Source organism: Jatropha curcas, chromosome 8 (assembly GCF_041381405.1).
Source record: "Jatropha curcas cultivar XTBG-Jc1 chromosome 8, XTBG_Jcur_1.0, whole genome shotgun sequence".
Taxonomy (NCBI): Eukaryota; Viridiplantae; Streptophyta; class Magnoliopsida; order Malpighiales; family Euphorbiaceae; genus Jatropha; species Jatropha curcas.
The window spans coordinates 3,984,168-4,002,490 of NC_143158.1; the positions used below are offsets into that span (position 1 = coordinate 3,984,168).

Below are 18,323 nucleotides of genomic sequence, written 5' to 3' on the forward strand. Positions count from 1 at the left end.
GATTCTTTCTCTCTATAAAAACATTAAAATAATAATAAATAAAGTCCAACTATTTCTTAATTTGAAACCCATTTTGTGTTTTGTTTAGACATAATTAATATTTTTATAAGAGCAAAAACGAAAAAGGGGAGAATTAGGCAAATCCAAAGTACCCCACTGAAAGTTCCTTAATGGTAGGGTTTTGAGGTTTTCACTTTGCCTAAAACTCTCTCTCTCTCTCTCTCTCTCTCTCTCATTCCAAAGACAAAAAAAGTTGCAAAAGCATATTATTTTCTTTCTTTCTTTTTTTTTTTTTGCTTTTTTTAAATTGGTGAAGTCATGGTTTGCTTCACTTGCCTTTGCCTTTTCTTTATTATTTATTTATTTATGGGGCTCCCACTTTACCTGCACAATTTTTATAATAATACCTCCAAATTTTGGTTTTAACTGTAAACCATACACTCTTGTGTCAAAAAGAACTAATTTAATTGATTCTAATATTTAAAAAAAAAATTTAAAACTAAATTATTAAAATGAAGAACTTTTTTTTATTTATTATGATATTAAAAATTACTCCATTTGATTCGAATTTATGACTTTTAGATCAAACAGAATATTTTTAATATTACAAATAACTCTCTTCCAAATTTACAAATATATAATATTTCGTGTACTGAATCACTTTTGTAATATTAAAAAATTTCATTAATTAAATGATACGCTATTTTTATTATAATAATATTTTGATTCATTGACTTATAAAAAAAACGAACTTGCCCTACCATTCCAACCCTTGTATTGGTGTCATTTCCACCCTCCAGTTAATGCCTTCCCCAGATAGTTGGCCAGCCAATCACCAACTGCCACATACATCAATCTATAACCTTCTGTTTCAAAAAAGAGAGGAAAAAAAACTGAAACTAAACAGTTTCGAACAAAATAACATCATGGACTGGTTGATAAATCTATAGATGATGAATTTTTTCTCTTTGGAAATCAAATTACAAGAATATTTAATTTCACTTCTTGCATTTTATTTAATTTGTATGAATAGATTCCTTTTGATTGGTTAGAAAACGAAATTTAACATTTTTTGTGATATTAACAGATTGATTTTTTTTTTTTTTTTTTTTTGAGAAAGTCCAGCTAGACATTGCACTTAGACATTGGAGCCCATGGTATATTCTTCTTTCCCTTGTTCTTTTCCGCCATCTAATATGAACCCACCACTACTGACATAATTTTTTCTCCAATAATTCAGTTGTGTTATTGTTGTTTTTATTTTAGTTTCCACCACTACTACAAGTATTATTAAAGTTCAATCTAACTAGTAAATGCTAAATAGATGGCAAGATCACAGCTTTTAATTCTCATCACAGGTTAAAATCCATTTAAAATAAAAAAATCTAGTTCAAGGGTTACATGGATTATATATCAGCGTCATTTCCACATTTAACAGTTTAAACGGATTAAATGTCAAGCCACATAAAAGGATGCATATGTGAATCTCACTTAGTCTCTTTTAGATATTCCATTTGTCCATATCATCAAGAGATACGGAATTGAAAAGAAAAAAAAAAAAAAGTAAATCTAGACACTCAATCTCATAATTTCGCATTCATACACCATAATAGAAAGAAAAGACAAGAGTACAGGTACCAAAAATAACACTATCCCAAATAGGAATACAGCTCAAAGATTAACAATAAGAGGATCAATTGTATAGAAACCCATGTAGACTAATTAACCACATTCTGTTCTTTATTTGTTGACAAAAAAATAAATAAAATCAAATCAAAGGGTGAATTGCCAGAGCTTCAAAAGGTGATATGGCAAACCAACTTCAGCTAGGACATGTGTTTATATGTTAGCTGTGTAGAACTCTTTCTGCACTTTACAAGATTTTCCTTCTGTAATGCTCTTAACATAACCTCATTCTACTCTAGTCTTCTCGTGTTAAAAATAAAAAAAAAGTAAACAAAATAGAAAAGCTTCCTGTTACAATCCACCCCACTTCATGAATTTCTTCACCTCATCATACAAAACCAATATGGCGGCAGCCCCAGTACTTCTAAACATATTCGACAGTGCCCCGCGATAAAATGCAGCCACTCCCTCTGTTCTGTAAATTTTCTTCCAGCAGTCAACAGTGCCGTGATACATTGGTTGTTCCATGCCAGATTGCATCATCATCCGCCTCCGAACTGTGTCTAATGGGTATGACAACAATCCAGCAGATGTTGTGACTGCTTGCGCCACCACCCAGCGCTTCCATAACGGCAATTCAGGTTTAGCATCTTCAGACATCATCTCCTTAATTGTATCGAAGCCCCCAAAATATAGTCCCCGATGAACTATCATCCCATGGAAAGAAGCAGGAAGCCCTCTGTAAATTCCTCGAATCCCATCTTTCTTGCATATGGTAGATAGGAAATGGTAGATCCCTCGAAATTGACGAACATCTGTTTTTCCTACGTCAGCAGCAAGTCGGGTGTGTGCAATATCAAGTGGATAGATTAAGATTAGCGTTGTGCAGCCAGCTGCAGCCCCCGCAATGAAATTGGCAGATGCACCAGACAAGAAATGACCGTCTTGATGGTTGCCATTTCTCAACATGTTTCTATATAGATCCTGCAGGCAAAGTAGTACTTTAAGACCATACAATCATTGCAGTATAACATAAGATGACCAAATAAAGATTGGAATGATTTGCTTGGAACTTTTACATCACTGATCGCAGCATCAAGTAGTTCAATGTTCCAAGTCAAATTGGTTCTCAAACATCTTATCATGTTTGATCACATTTTTGTAGATTTATTTCTGTCATGAACATTGATAGTTTTGAATTGGCTATCGAGTGGCCACTAAATTACTTTCTCCAAGTCAAACTTCAGTTTCAATATCCCAAAATTTAAGTTGAACATGAAATCAGCTCTATCAACCCATCCCCCCAGGGTCAGTCCTGAAATAAGCTGATACAGCATGGGGAGCAACTAACTTCATGCACAAAGAAAAAGGTTCTGCTCGCTCTCGTATCACCAATTCTAAATGAGCATTACTAAACCCTAAAAGGATTTCACTTGTAAACAGGTGGAATGCTTTATTAGCCTTTAAGACATTCAGTATCACCTTTCACATCTTCTCAAGTCAAATAATGCTTAAATTAAACTTCCATTTAACTACTTGTCTTTAATGTATCTTAAACAATATAGCATAACCTTTAATGAAGAGCTATTCCTAAAATTCATTGGGTCATTTTCAGATCATTCCTTGCTAAAGAACAATTGATAATTTTCCCAGAGTGCCACTGTGTCTAACTATCTCTTGAATAACAACTTATTATGTCAAACATTCGTTTTAGACATTAATACTAATTGCCTGTGACATTTTAATTCCAGAATGAACATCTAAACATTTCATTCTATTTATATTTATCTGTTATTCCTGAATCAAATTCTGAGAATTTCTCCAAAACCAACTGCTGTGTTAATTATCAAATTTTACAGCCATATTGTTGTGTTATCATTCATAAAACACTTAACTCTACTGCCAATTATTAAGCAGCGAGATCTTTTCCAAACAACTTTACTCTGTCTAGGACCATATTTTGCAATATATGAATTGAAAATTCCTCCAATTTGCTCCAGTATACTCCTAAACAGTCCTTTATTTCAATATAACCAATTCCTCTACTTCTCATACCATTATTTATCTTAAGATAAATATTTTTGTGAAATTTCCCTGGCACCTTTCGTATGATATAATTGGAAATTTTATTCCACATCTTGATAGAAACTTTCACATGCTCCATCTATTAGTTCAATTTTATAACTAAAGCAGCTCAGTTCAGTTTGGAGAATTTGCAAACTGTTATTTTACAGTTTGATTTAAAATTCTTTTAAACCACCCTAAACCAGTAACCAGACTATGTACCCCTTTGAACGATTACTTTCACAAAACTTAGCAGTTTTACCATTAAGGCCTGAACACTGCCATCGGACACCTCCATAAAAATTTTCATATCATACATAAAAGTTCCCTATTCTAGATAATCATCTATCACAGAATAACTTTTAGCCCATTCTTTAAGTAACCCACCAATCTCAAAAAATGAATATACAAACATCTAATTCTCTACCACCATTTGAGAGAATATGTACTGAACATTTTGATCATTGTTCACCAAATGCTAATTGATTAATAAAAATGAAACAGCAAATAAGATTAAAATAGAAATGGTTGTGCTTTGGCAGGAAGAAAAGGTCCCCCCCCAAAAAAAAAAAAAAAAAAAAAAAAACCAAATGAAGGCGCAAGAGATTATCTAACAGCTTCAATAAGGACAGGAAGGGAAAAGAAGTGTTGAGGCTATTACAGATTTCCACGGGTAGGAAGGCTATCCTTGTCAAGAAGGTCAAGTGATTTCTGTAGAGACTTTGAGGTTTCTATGAGTATATGTAGATTTACAGTTTGCCAAAAGAATACTTTTATGGAACTATACCAGAAGGAAAAGCAGTCCAAGATTGGCCTTACACACATTACAGGCACTGTCGAGGCTTAAAATTGATAGGTAGTAGGTTTTTTTTATTTTTTTCCCTCTTTGCGCAACTTATTACAAGTCATGTCCGGTTCACAGAAAAGCTAGAACCTCGACACTTGACCATCACTTGACCATCAATAAATAAGAATTGCTCAGCGACTGACGACTGTGGAAACTTGCACTCGAAAGTACTCCTCACCTATTCCTTTCGCACTGACATTTTATCAAACACCTTACATGCACAGAATAAAATTAACGAGATAAATTACCTTCAGAGAAAAATTGAGTGCCACAGAAGGATAGTAGCGAAGGACGCTACTGCCATTGCCTCGCCAGAGAGAAAGAACCCCTTCTTCCCTAACCGTACGCGCGATGCAATCCACCATGCCCTTGAATTTCCTTCGGCCACTACCCACAATTGCCAGATTGCTCTCTTGAGTCTGTAGCAACAGCTTGGCTCGCTCAATTGGGGCTACGATGGTGTGTACCACACCTCCCATAACCGCACCCGCCATCAGATCTCTTTGGAAGTTGGTCAGCCATTTGTAGGGCCTTGATTTTGTGAGTGGTTTTCTTTCATTGCTCTGTTCTCCTGGGTCGTCATCATCTCTGCTCATTCTTTTGAGAAATTCCTCTCAAGGGGAAACAAACAGATAATGGAATAGAATTTATATATTTCTATATCCTCCTAATCCCTAAAGCACTCTCATTTTTCAAAACTCTTGATGGGTAAATACCAAAAAAGTGTATTTCCGGTAGAGTCGATGATTACACATTAACATTTGGGAGCGACACTACTCTTCAATAACCTTGCTGCAATCATTTGATTAGAGGTTTTCAGGTCCTGAAACGCCTTAAAAATGATCCCTTTCTCTCCTATCTCTCTGTGTATATAATCGACGATCGAAACTTGAGATCAGAGAAGGTTTGATAATCTTTCTCCTTTTCTTTTCTCTGTATAGTTGGTTTTAGTTTCTTGGGAGAGAATAGAAAAATAACGAACTTTTTAAGCTACGCTATTCATTTTCAAATAGGGCAACTCTATGAAGCTTCCCCAGTCTATGTTATGGGCTATTTCTACTTTCTAGAATTTATTTTTCAAAGAAAATAATTTTATTTATAACATGTTCATTGTATGCAGAATCTTATTCCATAGCTAAAATCCTTTTTGATTTTTGAGAATGAATTCTAATATTTATAGTTGTACTTGTATGGAATTTTTGTTAATTGTGATACTAATGTTAGTAAAATATCAAAGCATGCATCATTTTCATGTCCAGTTTTCATATCCATAAATGAGTGGACAAAAGATTATCAGATGATTGCGTGCGTATATGTAGATAATCTATTTCAAAGTTGGGAATTGACAAAAGGTTCTTTTTTTTTTTTTTAGAGATTATATAAAAATATACAATATTGCGATTATTAGCCGACTTAAACTCAAGTTCACCATATCGACTCATTACAAGATAGTCGTCGGTCCAAGCCCTTTGATCTTGTAGTCTGATGACAGCTCGACCCATTTGCGAAAATCAGAAAACGGTTTAAATGAATATCGAACTGCTTGTCTGCACTCTGCAATGGGAGGGACAATGCAGAAAATGAAGTTTATTTTATTATTATAAGTTCTTTGAACAAGGCCTACCATTTTTGACTGGATAGAGAAGTGGGGTTGATTGTCAATTACTCAACTCCTTCCTTCAACGCCAAAACTTTCTGTTGAATGGCCTATATACAAAAGAATAAAGAGTTAAAAAGACAAATTGCATCATATCAGAGAATATAATAAAGTTTTTGTCAAAATAATTACTCCATGGGAATCCATACTGGTGAGAGGCTCAGAGCAGAGCACCAGTCTGGTTCTGTCAAGCCTTTCTCTGACAAAAAATCCTGATTGGACATATAAGTATCACCATAAAGTTAGACACTTTGCAAGTAAAACAATGAAGAGGACGATAATACAAGAATTCAAGAATTTCATCAACTCACAATCTAAATCTGTTTCATTTACCATGGTAATTAGCACATTTAAATGATTGGGCTAATTACCATAATTATGCATACATTGTTTTGCCTATTTGGTTTTTCCCAACATTTTGTACATTCTCATTCTTTGATAAACTTTAGTTTTGAAGACCATATTGTGTCTTGATGATTATCTACTTTTCACAGCAAGTTTAAAGTTGAACAAAAGAAATTTCTTTACAAAATGAGAATCCCTGTTGGTGAGAGCAGAGCACCACATTTGGTTCTGCTAAGTGCTAACCTTATTCTGATAGAAGACCTGATAAAAATTCAAGTGGAAAGTTAAAAGATAAAGAGACAAAGTCTCAAAAAACAATAGAAAATTGGGTATTTGAGTAGGATGTTAATATAACTATAAAACAATTAGCTGTAAACAAAATATTCCATGAATACAGTAGTCTAACTCAGCTTGCTATAAAACAATATTTTAATGCAAATGCGGGGTCGAAATTATGATCAAGATAGACATTAAGAATACAAGAAAAGGCACGTATTTAAAGACTCCTCAGGGGCTAATATGGCATGTCTTTTGAGCTGTTTTTATTGGAGGATCGAAGGACAAAAACAAGATTTTAGTACATCCTGAAACTTGAATCAGGAAATCAGTATTTGATTCTGTCACCTACAGTTATAAAAGCACCTTCTCTTAAGTAACAAGCTACTCACTGTTGAATGCCAAAAGTAAAATGAGTTCAATTCCACATTGAGATAGAGAATGCATGAATAATTCCATTTTTGAAGGAAAATCAAACGGAAATCATCTGCATATGTTAAAATATGCAGAATTCAACATAGAAGGCTCATAAGCACAATTACTATATGGTTAACCACATGAACAAGAAGGGATCACAATATTTTTTTTGTTGTTTATTAGGTTCAATGATAAAATTTCCTTCTTGTTGAAATAAGTTTTTGAGCAAACAATAAATTGCCTAGCTTTATTGCAGTTGTTTGTTGGGTTCAATGATAAAAATTTTCTTACTGCTGAAATACAAACTTTAAATTGAATTGCATTGGTGTTCTCCAAGAACAAAAACCCCAAAGCCATCGAATGGTTAAAGATGAAAATATACTAGAGGATCTAGAGGGTAGATTAGCACAAATGACCACATCTTTTTTCAACAGATCCCTGGAGCACAGAAGATCTTACATCAATTGCCTTTCATGACATTTATGACTGAGATATACTGCTGATGCCATGTAGGCAGCATCACATTTCAAAATAATGCGTTAAAACTTTCTTTATTCTCGATCTCAGCTTTGTTCATTCCCCAAGCATTCAACCTTGAGATTGTGACACTCAGAGTTCCATTGTTAAATACATACAGGTGAGCATCTTTGTTAACAGCAAACTTGGGATAAACTCTGCTGGTAATACAAGTTCTACCTTTCCCACCAAAACTCTCAATTATCGAGTGATCTATCTGCAAAAGATGAACAAGACATCACATAAAAAGGCAAACATTAATTGGATGAAAATAATTAACTCACCAAGCTTCTTAATGAAATCTTTTCATGTTGGGGATTAATGTTGACAAAAGCTCCATATGTGGTTCTATCAACCTCATCTCTTAGAGAAGACCTATTAGCACATTTTTTGTTTTCATTAGTTCAAAGTCAAATCATGTAACATTTGGGTTGTGAAAGAGAAACAAAAGTGATTAATTCAAACCTGCTTTGATCACTGCACATAAGTACTACATATGCATTATGACCTTTAAAAATCCTAAAGAATATTGCAGTTTGCTCTGTCAAGTCCTTTGTTGCTAAAGCTAACAAACCAAATGGCCCCAATCTACCTTTGACAGCTGCATTTGCATCTGTACACATTTTTTGGGGATCAACCCAAGTAGGGTTGAAGAACTCAGCCTCTTCTAATTCTGGCAATTCAAATACAATCTCTACATCTGCCTTTTAAAGATATGAGGAAGAACCGATTATAAGTATAACCATTGCAAGAAATTCAACTTCCTAGTAATGACATAAAAGAAAGGGAAGAAAAAAAGAACACTGGATCATAAAAATGATAATTGGAATCTACTTTTTCTTTTTAATGCCCAATGGAATTCAAAGTACTCACCTGTGAAGCAGTTATGTATTGAATTTCGAATGTTGATCCATTATCAAGTATCTTATTTTCGATATTAATTTGCTTATCATGTAATTTGTTAATTTCCTCCACTGGCCACTGTACTAATTGGTTTCCACTTCTATCAAGCCATATTTGCCTAGGAATTGCCTGCAATGCAAGTTCCATATAACACTTAGGTTCATGAATGTATTATTCCGTGAGTGTCAAAATTAGAAATATAAGTCCACCAAAACATATTCATTCACAAACATTTAAAAGTAGTACAATAAATATATCGATTCAACTAATTGAGCTAAACTCTTTCCTTAAATTGCAGAGCTCTAAATTTGACCAATGCCTAAACTATAAAACAGACAGTGAATTTCCAGTTATTTCAACTCACCTGAAGTCCAGACCATCCTTTTTTGATATCATCATCTGGGGTATCAGACTCATTTACCCAGCCCCACAATATCCTTCTATTCTTGACACTATCAAAGAACGACTTTGAAGCATAAAACTTTCCATAGTCATACCTCAAATCTGTTACGGTACCTGTTAAATCAGAGTCAGGAATATATTTTTCTGTCTCAGGGACATAAGCTCCTATCATGTAGTAGTCATGAGAATTGAAGCTCGCCTTCAAAACATGCTTCACAGTTGGATTTAGGACTGAAGCGTCAACACCATTTGTGCCATTAATAGACACAGGAAAGAAATCTGGACACTCCCACATCCCAGATCTTTCTGTTGAATAAAGTGGATCTTTATACTTCCTCCAATTAATAAAATCTCCACTTTGATACAAAATTGCCATTCCTTGATTATTGCTCCAACTTCCAACAATCACATTCCATTTCCCATCAGGACCCAACCAAGCAGTTGTTGGGTCTCTAAAGTTGTCAGCTTCAACACCAACAGGTGGAGTCATGAGAGGATTTTGAGAATATTTTACCCAGTCTTCAAGAAATGGGTCAGAAAGATTTTTGGGTATTGCTAAGTTTTGGACCTGTGTATTATTGGCATCAATACCAGTGTATAAAATAACAGGTATATCCCCAGGAAGGATCGTAGCAGAACCAGACCAGCAACTAGTGATGTCAAATGGTTCTGATGGGTAAAGGGCATGATTTAGATGAACCCAATTGACCAAGTCACTTGATACAGAGTGTGCCCATACCATACCATTACCAAATAGAGCACTGTGGGGATTGTATTGGTAAAAAAGATGATAAAATCCCTTATACCACATTGGGCCTGCAGTAAATGGATGAACATCATGAAATTATTTGCAAAAATCAATAAAATCACAAACTCTAAAATTTGAAAACTTACCATTGGGATCTGCAGAATCAGAGACACCCTTATGTGCGTCAACCACCAGAGCATATAAAAATGATAAAAACAGAGATTAAATGGATTCCAGCAATAAAAGATATATATATATATATATATATACACACACACTAAGAAAGGCTAAACCGACATGCCAAGATAAGAAACATACCGTTAAGCCAGTTCTTCGGAGATTGAAAGTGGTAGGAAGTTCTATAAGGCTGGGTTTCTGGCGCTACAAAAGTTTGAGATTGAAAATTCTTGACTTCTTGGTGTGATGGCACAGTTTTAACTCCATTAATAAACAGAAGACATAACAATCCAAGAACAAAACTTGCTGCCATCTTGAGGAAGACGATGAAAGAGCGCAAGTGCGATCACTGAAATAATCCAATAAGTCCTTAACAATTTGGATAAGCCTAATTGGTCTACCAGACACTTGGAAATTTTTGTTTGTAGTAATATTTAAGAGCTTTACATCAAAGATAATAAATCAATGTTTATGACTGAGCAGATATCTGCAAGAAAACATAATAAAAGGAAGAACAAGTGCTGAAGCAAACTTGACAATCCATGTTTTGAAATAAATGTCAGTTTATGTTTGTTGTCCATAGTCATAAAAAACATCCTTAAGTGGTTCTATTAACAGAAACAATAAAATAAGAAAATAAAAATTCTAAAAACAAAAATAAAATATCACATAATAAGTGCTAAATTTTAATTTTTTTTTTTTTTATATTTCGACTTTAATATATAGATATGAATAGACAGGAACCAAACTTCAAAAATACTATATTGATCTCTCAATATTTAATGATACATAATATGGTTAGGTCTTCAAAGTCATAATTATTATGAATAAATTATTAAACTTAAAAAACATTATTCAATCAAATATAGAACAATAACAAAAATTAAAAATTAGAAAAATAAAGAAAAAAATTTAAAATTTTTGTAAATTAAATTATTATTGAATAAAGAAAGATGTGATTTGGTCTGATTTAATTCAGTTTAATTAATCTTCCCGCAACTTACAAAAACCGCGCCATTGGGTAGTTTGGGCCGTTCTCGAATGGGCCCATCATTAATGTGGTTTTCCGATTTCGAGATGTTCTATTGGTTTTAGGCGCATCTTAGCAAATGTAGTCGAAGCAGAGAATGAAAGCCCATTGGCATGCGCTGTTTCTACTTTCTAGCTAGGAATGTTACTTTCGGGGTCCAAAAAGAAAAATAAAAACAAAATAAAGAATTAAAGCTGCATTTATTTTTAGAAAATAACTTGTGTAAAAGTTATTTTTCAGGTTTTTCAATATTTGAAATGCTAATAAGATTAGTCAACGAAAATATTATCATAATCAAAGAAAAACTAAGTAATTTTAAGAAAAATACTAATAAAGAATTATTAAAATATGCAATTTTTATAGTAATATTTAAAATTTTAATATTTTCAAATTAATTTTCAATATTATAACCAGATAATAGAACCGATTTATTTGAAAAATAATTTCTTTAAAAAAAAAAAAGATAAGTTATGGTTCGAAAAAAATGGAGTCTGAAAATAAAATTGAAAGGTTAATAGATATAGTTTTATAAATATAAACAAAATTTAAAGGGAAGAAAATTAAATTTTTGAGGGGGTCCTGGCTCTCTAGATCTCGGTGTTGCTACATAGGGCTATAAACGAGCCGAGCCAAGTTTTAGTGAGCTCGAATTCAGCTCAATAAGAATATACTCGAGCTCGAGCTCGAAATTTATTAACCAAAATGACGTCGTTTTAATATAAATTTTAACTAATTTTGTCTTATTGAGCTAACTCGTGAGTTCGATAAGCTTATTGAACGAGCTCGAGCAAGCTTTTACCGAGCTGAGTCCCGAGTAGGTTACGAACGGTCGTTTACACCCCTATTGCTATATATCCCCTCTCCCTATATATAAAGCCAAGACCACAAAAAACCTCAATCCAAGAAAATGTGAGAGAGAAAGAAACAAAAGTGATATGGTGAACAACTTGCTGGACCACATGATAATAAATAAGATTTTATATCATGATTAGTGTGGTAATTATATATATTAATTATGATTACCAAACAACAATAATTATATTCTTTATTGTACTTTATATATAGATGATATTATCACGAACATATTAAAAGCCCAGCTTTTGAAATTTTGGTTAAAAAAAAAAAGATTAAAACCTTAAAAAACAATTTATAAGTTAAAGTGACCCATGACCAGAAGTTGCTTTCAACGTAGAAAAGTACTATCAATTAAGTAAAAAAGAAGAAAAAAGAAAAGGTGTGACCCATGAGCATGAGCATGTGTATATACAGTGGAGGAAATATTTCAGAAAGGAATGTAACAATGGACAATGCAAAGATGAAAATGACAAATGAAAGCTAACCAAACTATACTTTTTAATCCAACATATTTATACATTGAGGGGGAAGACAAATTGAAACCGCTCTACTAACAATATTAACAAACATGTTGACGATGTCCTATAACTAATATATTCTCATTTTCGGAGGAAAAAGAACTGGCACGGTGGAGTTTGCATTATAAAGGAATAAACTCACGACTTAAATCATGATGATTGATCCTATAAGTGTTTTTTGCTACTGAACTGCCTGTTCGAATTATTATATTCTTAACCATTAATCCCGGTCAATAATCCCTAATCACACTTTGTAGTTAACGAATGCAAAGTTTATCAAGAAAACATGTTGGATGTGACGTATATAGTGTAGTAATGTGTAAAACTTTACAATTTCAGATTTTTGCAGTAAGTTGAAATAGGAAGAAGCCTGAGTTCTCTTTGACATTTCTTAGGATTCTTTTCGGTTTTCTCAAATTGGAAAATAGAGAGGGAAACAAATGAAATCCAATCCAACATCCTTCCTTATCCTTATTGCCAAATAGCTCTCTCTCTCCAATAACAGACAAAAAAATAAAACAAGTGGTGATGGGTTGGGCAGCACTGGGGACCGACCAAGTTCATGTATATACATATTCTGTTTATCATTTTTAACCATGAGACATTCAATTGACAGGTTTAACGTTTTATTTTATTTTTCTAATAAGTAAACGATCTTTAGTTAAAAGAATAAACAAAAGAATTAATTAATGTTGGTTGTATAAAATATAAAATACGTACACTAAACAACTGTAAAAGAATTAAAGAAGAATTATAGAACTAATTACAAAGAGCATGTCTGCTAAGTTCAATCACTGAACCAATCATGCTTGTGTAATGGAAGTGCACAGAAAAGAAAGAGGTTTTGCTTTTTAACTCTTTTACCCACCATCTTCCTTAATCAAACTTCTCTCTCAGTATCTCTCAGCGGGCTTACTGTCCAAAAGTTATACTATAATATAGGATATATCTCACAGTCTCTCCTTTTACTTGGATCTTTATATTATTTATACTGAAACTTTTCATGGCGAGGGAAAGGTGGTCTGAGTATTACAGTTTAAAATTTTACGATATGCAGGGAAAAATCATTTGATTTGATAAGGTAATTAGTTAAAGCAACCCACCCACATCAATTTGTATATATATATATATATATATATGTTTGTGTGTGTGTGTGTACAAAAGAAATTTGTATTTTAATTTTTTTATAGGAGTAGAAAGAGACCACAGGAAAAGACAGAAAGTGCACGTCGAAACAAGCTTGGTTTTTGTTTTTGGATGGATGGAGTGCTTCAAAGGAATCCCTCATCCCATCCCCACGTCTCTTCTCTCTCTCTCTCTCTCTCTCTCTCTCATGTTTAATGTTTTTCACATACTTTTTTTCATTATGTAGGATAATTCAGTTTTTTAATTGATTTTCACATATTTATGTGTTGAATCCTTTCTTGTTGTTAGGAATTTGTTTTATTTTTTTATTGAATTTTCTTTTCTTTCTTTGTTCCTTGAGCTAGCATATATAGGTCCTCAATTTTCAAGAAAAAGACAAGAAATCAAGAACCTTTTTAATTAAGGGAAGTTATTACAGGTGAAATTTATGAAAGAAGCTGAATTCAGCTATTCCTAGTAGCTCTATCACTTTCCACTTTTATTATATTGGCCTTACTAAATTAGGGTTTCTACTCAGATCCTTAGGACATATTGTCCCAGATTCTTAAAAAAGTATATGATCTGTGTCTCCCATCAATGCATCTTGTAGTTTGTGTCACTCGCCCACGAAGTGATGTAATTCAATTATATATGTAAAGAAAGATGATGAAAGGCTTGGCAATGGATGAGAACATCTCCAATTTGACTTCTGCTTCTGGTGAAATAAGTGCTTCTTCTCGTAGCAGAATTGAAACTTCCACTTTGTACTCTCAACAGTCTTTTCCTCCATCAAATCAATCCCCACCACCTCCACCAAAGAAGAAGAGAAATCTTCCAGGCAACCCAGGTTTTAAATTTAAATTAAATTTATTGGAAGTTAAAAATTCTATCATTAGTTTATCATCTGGGTTTTGTTACTTTTTTTAATTTAGATTCAGTTATAAGATTCAAACTCGCAACATATATCTGGGTGTTGAATATTTGCAGACCCAGAAGCAGAAGTGATAGCTTTGTCTCCAAAAACACTATTAGCAACAAACAGATTTATATGTGAGATCTGTAACAAAGGATTTCAAAGAGATCAAAATCTTCAACTTCATAGAAGAGGTCATAACCTGCCATGGAAGTTAAAGCAAAGAACAAACAAGGAAGTGAGGAAGAAGGTATATGTATGTCCAGAAGCTACATGTGTACATCATGACCCATCAAGAGCTCTAGGAGACCTTACAGGAATCAAAAAACACTTTAGCAGAAAGCATGGTGAGAAGAAGTGGAAGTGTGAAAAGTGCTCTAAACGTTATGCCGTTCAATCTGACTGGAAAGCCCATTCCAAGATTTGTGGCACAAGAGAGTATAGATGTGATTGCGGAACCCTTTTCTCTAGGTAATTGATATCAATATATATACATATATTAACAATTCCATGGTTAAGCTAATTACACTAGTTTACAAAATTCTCGAGCTTAAACATTGACCGGTAGTGATGAAAGCATCCCGGATGATAAAAAAGAGAGGTTTCTTTTTGATATCTTTAGAGGGTTTATGCTAGAAAAATAGTTTACTGTATCTATCACGAGGTTGTTCTTGGAGAGGAAAAAGAAGACAATACAAAAAGTTGACAAGAAAGAAAAAGAGAGAAAGAGAAAGATAAGAATACTGAGACAGACACTGTTCGCAATAGCATCATAGCATATAGGTATACAATTTTGTTTTTATTTGGTAATTTAATTTGAATATTGGATTGTAGGAGAGACAGTTTCATCACACACAGAGCCTTCTGTGATGCATTAGCAGAAGAGAGTGCAAGAGCCATAACATTAAATCCTTCCTCTTCTTCAACTTCTAATCATATGATCAATTTGCAAGCCCTATCATCAGTCAAAAGGGAGCAAGAAAGTCATCACCGTCCTTTTATTAATAATAACAATAGTAATGTCCCACCATGGTTAGTCGGAGAAGCTGCTCCTGCAGGTCCCAACTTTTCCCAATTATTCCCAACAAATATTAATAATTTAGATCAAGCATATTTACAAAATGATCAAAACCCTAGCCCTAACCCTAATCTTAGTCTCCCTCGATTTCAGCCTCCTGTAGCCTTTGCTCACATGTCTGCAACTGCATTGCTGCAAAAAGCAGCACAAATGGGTGTGACTATGAGCTGCAATAAGCCATCTCCATCTCCATCTTCTAGACCCCACAAAGCTCACATGTCTGAAACTACCACTGGCTTTAGTTCTACATCGGTAGCTACGTCTACAGCTGGTTCTGGTCTCAATTTGTCTTCAAGCGAAGACATAAGAGGTGGGTTTGGTCATGGCTTGACATCATTTGCGAATAAAGCTGCTTCTATCATACCGCCTTCTTCTCTTGTCCATGATATGATGACTTGTTTGTCTTCTGCAAGTGGGTTTGATGTGTCGTCATCTTTTGATGAAGAGTTAACTGGAATTTTAATGAATTCGAAAAAAGCCGCAAGTAATGATAATATTTTTCAAGAAACTCTATCAAAGTCAACAGAATCTCAGTTTAGCAGAAGTGAAGATAGATCTGCAACTCATAAAGATGGGTTAACTAGAGATTTCTTGGGTTTAAAAGCTTTTTCTCATAAAGATTTTCCCAATATTGCTGCTTTTGCTCATATTAATTCTTCTTCTTCTTCTTCAACATATGAGCAACGGAGCCAAAACCAGCCACCTTGGCAAGGTTAGCATTTTCATTATATATATATTCCTTTTTCAGTTTTGCTCGTCTTTCTCACTCTTGTTTATTTTTCCTATTGTAATTTGGAATCTGTTCATTATCTCTGTAATTTCAAAGCAATCAGTAACCACAATGAGAACAATATCTTATTCCTTTGTATAATTTATACATACTTGTCTTATTATATATTCTGTGTATGAGTTTATTTAATCACACTAATTACGACTGCATTTTTTTTTCCTACACGATTATCTCTGCACTCCTTTCGAATATAAATTCTTACTTGTACATCTTAATCTTATTATCTGAGATCAAATACACTGAATTAAAAAAATAATGCAAAGCACATGATATTTGGATTTATAATTAGTAAATTCTTTACGTTCTTTTTTTAATGTGTCAATTTAGCTATGCACAATGGCATTCCAATTTATACAATTGGTATTTGAGAAGCAATATATAAACATTTTGATTTTTTTTTTTTTTTTTTTTTGCTTAGTCATTTAAATTTACTGTTTTCTGTAGATATAAAAATTCAATATATACTACAGATTAATATAATTTAAAATTGAAAATTTGAAGTATATTTGCACAAGGCATTATACATTTGCTTGTAAGAAAATAATTGTTCTTATATTTCAGCAAATAATACAATTTTTTTTCTAATATTCCATAATTCTCATCACATCTGTAATTTCACGTCGCTTGAGAAAACCATTAAATTTATTTAAGTTATAAGAAATTATTGAGTAAATTAACTAAATTACCTTTAATTTAATACTAATTCTCTTAAAAAATTATTAAATTGAAGTAATAATTATTGGTTATATACAGAGGATAAGCATGAAAAAAAATATTTATTACTTTTCAAATCACAAATGTGACAAGTATTTTGGAATAAACTATTTTTTCAAATCTAACAAGTATTATGGAACGGAGATAATATATGTATCGGTAAATAAAAATAAAAGTTGACTTCAACATAATTGTACAGAAACAATAAATAAATAATTATATATTAATTAATATTTAACATATAATTAAGATTATCCCTCACAGGGGCAGAAATGGACTTTACATATTGAAAGGTCCAAAAATAAAAATAGGAAAAAAAAAAGTTAAAATCAGAATTGGGGAGGCCAATAATATAAAAACAATAAATAAATTTTGAGGAGCCATTACTAACCCTACCTACCTAGTACCGAGTACGTTAAGATTACTTTTGTTGTTTGTTTCTATACATAAAGCTTGAATATAATAAAATTGCATTGGTCAGTGCAATACATGGGTGGTTTTGAAAAATGGTTAAGTATAAAGCTAAAACAAAAATCTAATGCTGATAGTTAGATAAATGAAGTTTCAAAAACCATAAATTTAGCATTCCAATCATGAGCAAATTGAAACCAACTGTCAACGGTTTATCTATAAAGCTTTCCCAAAAATTTCTTTTTACAATTTTACAATTTTCATAACGGGCAAAATAGTAACCTTGCAGGTTTCATAACTTAACCAACGTCCATTAATGAAAATAACGGGTTATAAAATCAATAGTCACACGTGATACTGTCTCTGTTCGGTAACAACTTCTTAAATAATTTTTATTAAAATATTAAATACTATTTTTTTATAATATTTGCTAAAATAGCATTTGAACTAGTTTTTAAAAGTTAATGTATGATTTTATAAAAAGTTGACCTATTTAAAATTTAGTTTTTAGCGTCTTATGAAAAGTTACTAAAATAGTTAACGGCTAAATGCAATTAAAACAACTAACAACTACCAAAATAACTAATTTGCTGAACAGACCCGCTGTCTTAAGTACCTATGTTTCTAAACTAGATAACACTTAATTACACCCAGTATATGACGCCGCTTCATACATCAAATCAATCAAAAACAAGTTTCTATAATGACAAAAGTATGTTGATAATGGAGATTAATAGTACTCCGGTCCATTAAACAAGATGTCAAACTTTTAATTTTGCTGATGGAAAAAATTTTTACTGAAAGCACTTCTCCTTCTATATTTGAAATTATGCGAGCAAGATTGGATTTAATCTAATGGATTAAGAATACATATGATATAAATAAAAAGAATATATATATATATATATACA

The 18,323-nt window shown here is 32.6% G+C and overlaps 3 protein-coding genes across 5 annotated transcripts; 1 reads left to right on the forward strand and 2 right to left on the reverse strand.

Annotated features, from left to right (window-relative positions):
- Positions 1-1,581: 1,581 nt before the first annotated feature.
- PM-ANT (Mitochondrial substrate carrier family protein) lies at positions 1,582-5,742 on the reverse strand. The gene is made up of 2 exons (XM_012221877.4): positions 4,786-5,742; positions 1,582-2,610 (listed from the first exon to the last, which is right to left on the reverse strand). Exons 1-2 carry the CDS (start codon positions 5,131-5,133, stop codon positions 1,978-1,980), a joined length of 981 nt encoding a protein of 326 aa, XP_012077267.1. The 5' UTR covers positions 5,134-5,742; the 3' UTR covers positions 1,582-1,977.
- Positions 5,743-7,450: 1,708 nt separating this feature from the next.
- On the reverse strand, positions 7,451-10,562 carry LOC105638136 (beta-fructofuranosidase, insoluble isoenzyme CWINV1). 3 transcript variants are annotated; one of them, XM_020680679.3, is made up of 7 exons: positions 10,120-10,231; positions 9,948-9,975; positions 9,016-9,869; positions 8,622-8,780; positions 8,214-8,452; positions 8,033-8,123; positions 7,515-7,965 (listed from the first exon to the last, which is right to left on the reverse strand). In XM_020680679.3, the coding sequence occupies exons 3-7, from the start codon at positions 9,862-9,864 to the stop codon at positions 7,759-7,761; spliced, it is 1,545 nt and encodes a 514-aa protein (XP_020536338.1). In that variant the 5' UTR covers positions 9,865-9,869; positions 9,948-9,975; positions 10,120-10,231; the 3' UTR covers positions 7,515-7,758. The 3 variants fall into 3 exon arrangements, with proteins under 3 accessions (XP_089580797.1, XP_020536338.1, XP_089580796.1); XM_089724670.1 differs by lacking the exon at positions 9,948-9,975 and having other exon boundaries at positions 10,120-10,557; XM_089724671.1 differs by lacking the exons at positions 8,033-8,123; positions 8,214-8,452; positions 9,948-9,975 and having other exon boundaries at positions 7,451-7,965; positions 10,120-10,562.
- A 3,010-nt stretch (positions 10,563-13,572) lies between these two features.
- LOC105638137 (protein indeterminate-domain 7) lies at positions 13,573-16,392 on the forward strand. Its single transcript, XM_012221881.4, has 5 exons — positions 13,573-13,680; positions 13,872-13,945; positions 14,117-14,353; positions 14,494-14,890; positions 15,254-16,392. The coding sequence occupies exons 3-5, from the start codon at positions 14,170-14,172 to the stop codon at positions 16,212-16,214; spliced, it is 1,542 nt and encodes a 513-aa protein (XP_012077271.1). The 5' UTR covers positions 13,573-13,680; positions 13,872-13,945; positions 14,117-14,169; the 3' UTR covers positions 16,215-16,392.
- Positions 16,393-18,323: the final 1,931 nt, after the last annotated feature.

What these genes read in the sequence shown, in the direction of transcription:
- PM-ANT (XM_012221877.4), bottom strand. Translation starts at nt 5,133, where the DNA reads ATGAGCAGAGATGATGACGACCCAGGAGAACAGAGCAATGAAAGAAAA. An exon ending in CACTCAATTTTTCTCTGAAG is followed by an intron (nt 2,611 to 4,785) that starts GTAATTTATCTC and finishes CTTTGCCTGCAG; the next exon opens with GATCTATATAGAAACATGTT.
- LOC105638136 (XM_089724670.1), bottom strand. Translation starts at nt 10,291, where the DNA reads ATGGCAGCAAGTTTTGTTCTTGGATTGTTATGTCTTCTGTTTATTAAT. An exon ending in TCCGAAGAACTGGCTTAACG is followed by an intron (nt 9,870 to 10,119) that starts GTATGTTTCTTA and finishes CATTTACTGCAG; the next exon opens with GCCCAATGTGGTATAAGGGA. An exon ending in AATACATAACTGCTTCACAG is followed by an intron (nt 8,453 to 8,621) that starts GTGAGTACTTTG and finishes TATCTTTAAAAG; the next exon opens with GCAGATGTAGAGATTGTATT.
- LOC105638137 (XM_012221881.4), top strand. Translation starts at nt 14,170, where the DNA reads ATGATGAAAGGCTTGGCAATGGATGAGAACATCTCCAATTTGACTTCT. An exon ending in AAATCTTCCAGGCAACCCAG is followed by an intron (nt 14,354 to 14,493) that starts GTTTTAAATTTA and finishes GAATATTTGCAG; the next exon opens with ACCCAGAAGCAGAAGTGATA. An exon ending in TGCGGAACCCTTTTCTCTAG is followed by an intron (nt 14,891 to 15,253) that starts GTAATTGATATC and finishes ATTGGATTGTAG; the next exon opens with GAGAGACAGTTTCATCACAC.